Source organism: Gossypium hirsutum, chromosome D02, assembly GCF_007990345.1.
Source record: "Gossypium hirsutum isolate 1008001.06 chromosome D02, Gossypium_hirsutum_v2.1, whole genome shotgun sequence".
Lineage (NCBI taxonomy): Eukaryota > Viridiplantae > Streptophyta > Magnoliopsida > Malvales > Malvaceae > Gossypium > Gossypium hirsutum.
The window spans coordinates 20,022,935-20,026,874 of record NC_053438.1 but is presented as its reverse complement, the minus strand read 5'-3'; the positions used below and the strand labels follow the sequence as shown (position 1 = coordinate 20,026,874).

General features: G+C 33.0%; 1 protein-coding gene across 1 annotated transcript; it reads right to left on the bottom strand.

The window, feature by feature from the left end:
- Positions 1–2,220: 2,220 nt before the first annotated feature.
- On the bottom strand, positions 2,221–3,678 carry LOC107910732 (uncharacterized). The gene has a single exon (XM_016838699.2). The coding sequence runs from the start codon at positions 3,399–3,401 to the stop codon at positions 2,358–2,360; it is 1,044 nt and encodes a 347-aa protein (XP_016694188.1). The 5' UTR covers positions 3,402–3,678; the 3' UTR covers positions 2,221–2,357.
- Positions 3,679–3,940: the final 262 nt, after the last annotated feature.

Here is a 3,940-nt window from a genome sequence, read left to right as displayed (position 1 = left end):
CAAACAAAACATGAACAAAACATCACTCAATTGAACAAAATAAAAAAATTAATGTAATGACTCCACACAACAATTCAAAACTAATGTAATGACTCATATCAGAAAATATATAAAATAACAAAAAAAAACTAATGTAATAACTCATTCCTTTTTTTTTCTATATACTCATTACTTGACAAAACCACTTATAAGCTGTAAGCTCGTTTGCTATTATTAATTGGAGTATGGATAATGAGTAACTTTTTCTATATTGCTGACAAAGTTTCATGTTTTGAACTCATCAAAGGCTCTGGTTTTGTTACAACACTAGCTTTTCATGTTCTGGGTAGAATTAAATATAGCTTGTAAATTTTGTTGGTAACCTATGAAAACGAGATTGTAATTTAATAAAATAAGAATAGAAAATCAGTAAAACTGAACAACTAACATTCAATTACTAAAGAAAACATACCAGATTATGATGATTCTTGCAAAGAAAGTGTGAGAGAGAAAGTTGGAGGAGAATAGGAGTTTGCGGCGTGAAGTTAATTTCTTAATTTCTATAACGTTGCAAGTAGTCAAAACAAAAAATCCTTCAATTGAACAAAACAAAACAAGTACAAAACAATATTGCAATTGAACAAAACAAGAACAAAAAAAAAACTCAACGACTAACATTCAATTACTATAGAAAACATACTGGATAGATATGCTAGAGATGAATCCCACAAAGAGAGAGAGAGAATGGGAGGAGAATAGGACCGTAGGAGATAAAGGAGATGATGAAGCAGGAGCTTCAAGTTTGCAAGTTGAGGCGTGGAGCGATGGTAGGTAATTTTAGGGTTTTCATGTAAAACAAAGAAAGTGAGAAATTGAAGGAGTGAGGTGTGTTAAAATTGGGTGAGAAACTATAGAGTGCTCTCTTTAAAAAAAAACCAGTGAACGTGAATTGAGTACTATTATCAAAATTAATTTTTTTATAAATGCTTATTTTTTAAATATATGAGGCAGGCAAGGATGGGACGAGACAAGTACAAGGTCATACCCACGCCTACCCCACCACTCACAGTATGTCTAATTTTTGTCCCCATCCCTACTCCACCACTCGCAAAACTTGTACCCATCCCACTCAATTGGGTGCGAAGTGGAGCGGGATTCCGCGAAACCCGCCCTACTGACGCCCCTACTTAAGTCTTTAGTTTATTTTATTTTAATAGATAATTAAGAGATAAATCAAAGTAAAAAATGATTTATGGTGAAAGAAGTAGGTATAATTTCAATTAAAAAAATATGTTCTAGAATAAACTTGTAATTTGTGCTTAAATATAATAAAGTAGAAGGGATTAGGAATTCAGGGTTTCCAATATTTTATTATTTACAATTTGATATGATAATGATATAATAGTTTCTTGGAAGTTGGGGCTAATCTTGGTTAACCGTATCATACCAAAGAAAGAGCTACGGGATAAGATCTCTCTATATATTTATTATTATTATTTCTAAAATCTTCATTGGGGTTCCTTATTATTTTTTCAAGATGGATAAAATTTAAGAGCTAATAAGAGTGCCATCCTTCATCCACGCTTTACCTAAATTACACGTGAAATATGAATCATCAGCAAAACATGTAAAAAATGTTGACACAATTCTAACTTATACCTTTCAACTTAAAAAAATATTTTAATTATTTATTTAATTTTAAAAAATTAAAATTAAAATTTCTTTATTAAATCAACCTAAAATTGATGAATTTTTTTAAAATTTTGTTGATGTGACACATAAATATTTAATTAATTTTTAAATTTTAAAAATTAAAAAAATATTTTAAAATTTAAAATTCATTAAAATTCATTAAAATATAAATTATAAAAACATAATTTTTTATATTTTAAAATTTTAAAAATTAATTAAATATAGACATGTCTTTCCACTATATGGTGTGTTAGTAAAGTTAGAAAATGTTAACATTTTATCTATTTTTAAGTGGTTTGATAAAAAAAATCTAAATTTAAGGGTTAAAAAGAGAAAAAAAATAAAAAGTTAAAATAATTTTTTAAAATTAAAGGATCAAATAAATTATTATGTCTAAAATTAAATTTTTGAATTTAATTAATTTAATATTAGATAATAGTAGTATATGAGTATATAGGTTTTTAATAAATACAGATGTGAACTGAAACTCTAATTATTTTATGTGATATGAACACCATAATTTTACAGGCGAGGTCTCAACACTATGAGTAGCATGCATCAAACAAATTCTCATTTATTTCAGTCGTACTACGAATTATACATTTCTATAGGAAGAACCAAGCGAATAATCTTTACAACAACAACAAAAAAAATGAAATAACTTAATTATGAGATATGATGACTGATTATTTTCCGAACCCATTGGAAAGAGGACTGAAGGATAGTCTTCCCAAAATTCCTTGTTTGTATGGCAGGAAAGTTTTCTTCTTCATGTTCTCAGATGCTGCTTTGTTTGTTGTGTAATGTAGCTCGTGAGCCGATATTTTTCTTCTAGATCCTACTGAACCAGAGCTTTCCCTCGATCGCAAACTTGAATTCTTGTTCTCTTCTGGTTTCTTGGAAAAGCTCGATGAATAATACTTCCTGAGTGGATCTTTACCACTTGCACGTCCCTCCGATGCGCTTCTGAACAACAGGAAATCTCTCAATCTCCATTTTCTGGATGGCTTTGAGTTCAATGATGGTTGCTTTGTGGTGGTGGGTTCACGTTGCTGCTGTTTCCTCTCTTCTTTTCCTTCATCATCAACGTCCCATGGATAATCTTTGTCTGAGACTCTGTAAGGAGAGAGCGATCTTGTTGCTCGGCGGCTTGAATTCCTTAACTTCAAATCTTGAACCCTTTCTCTACCTCTTCCATGTTCTTTATTATTTTGACTGGTTTCAACAGCAGTTGCCAAAGGGTTTCGATCCTTTTGCTTTCTTGGTGAAAATGCGTCACGGATGATCTTTTTGCCTTGGGAAAATGGCGATCTTGGCGACGATAAAAGCGGGCTTTTCTGGTTATTATCGTAAACCTTTAACCCAGGTGGTGACTTCAATGGCTTGATTTTACCCCCATCAAAGAGTTCTTCAGCCGAGAGAAATGTTTTCTCCAAGTCCTCAGTAAAATCAAAAGCGAAATCATCTCCGGTTGAAAATGGGGACTTGGGTGTACCGGGTTTTACTTCCCAATCAAAAGGAACCGCCGAACCACTGCTTTCCCTATCGTTCAACAAGGAGAATCTATCGAATTCGCGATAAAACTCGGACAACCGGGTGGGACTCGTGGGTGCACTAAAGAAACATTCACCAAATCGGCGAGGCGTAGAAGGAGCAGTCGACCGAGGAGATGATCGAGCACTGTTGAAATTAAAATCCATAATCGGCGAACTTGGTATCACCACTTCCATATTTTCGTTAAGATTAACGAGCAGTAGCAGATTGACGGGGCTTCAAATATAGAAAGGTTGAGATGAGAAGAGCCAAAGAGACAGCTGGGGGCAGTAAGTAGAGTTTATTGACCAAATAGCCGCCTTTTAATACCAAGCAAATTAAATTGCATATCAGATTTTCTAAACTCGGTCACGGAATATAGCTTCTTTTTCTATTTGATTCTTTAATCACATGGGGGGAGAGAGAGGGCTTTGTATCTATCTATATTTATTTTGGTTCCAATTGTTTATCTATATTTCAGGTACGTGTGGTTGGGTTATATAAGCCTGAGCGGTGACCCACAATTGTCTGAAGTTGACGTGGGCACATATTAATCCTCTTTTTTTACATCATGAATGCCATCATTCGTGACTTTCCGTCTAAGTTTATGATTTTAACAACAGCTTTGTGTCAATGGGACACAAATTCACCCCGCAATTGCATCATAGATTACCTAACTTTTGGGTGTCTTGGAGAAAAAATCCAAACAAATTGGGAACAAACTCTTGAAAGAAAC

Coding starts and splice junctions, on each gene's coding strand:
- LOC107910732 (XM_016838699.2), bottom strand. CDS start 3,401: ATGGAAGTGGTGATACCAAGTTCGCCGATTATGGATTTTAATTTCAAC.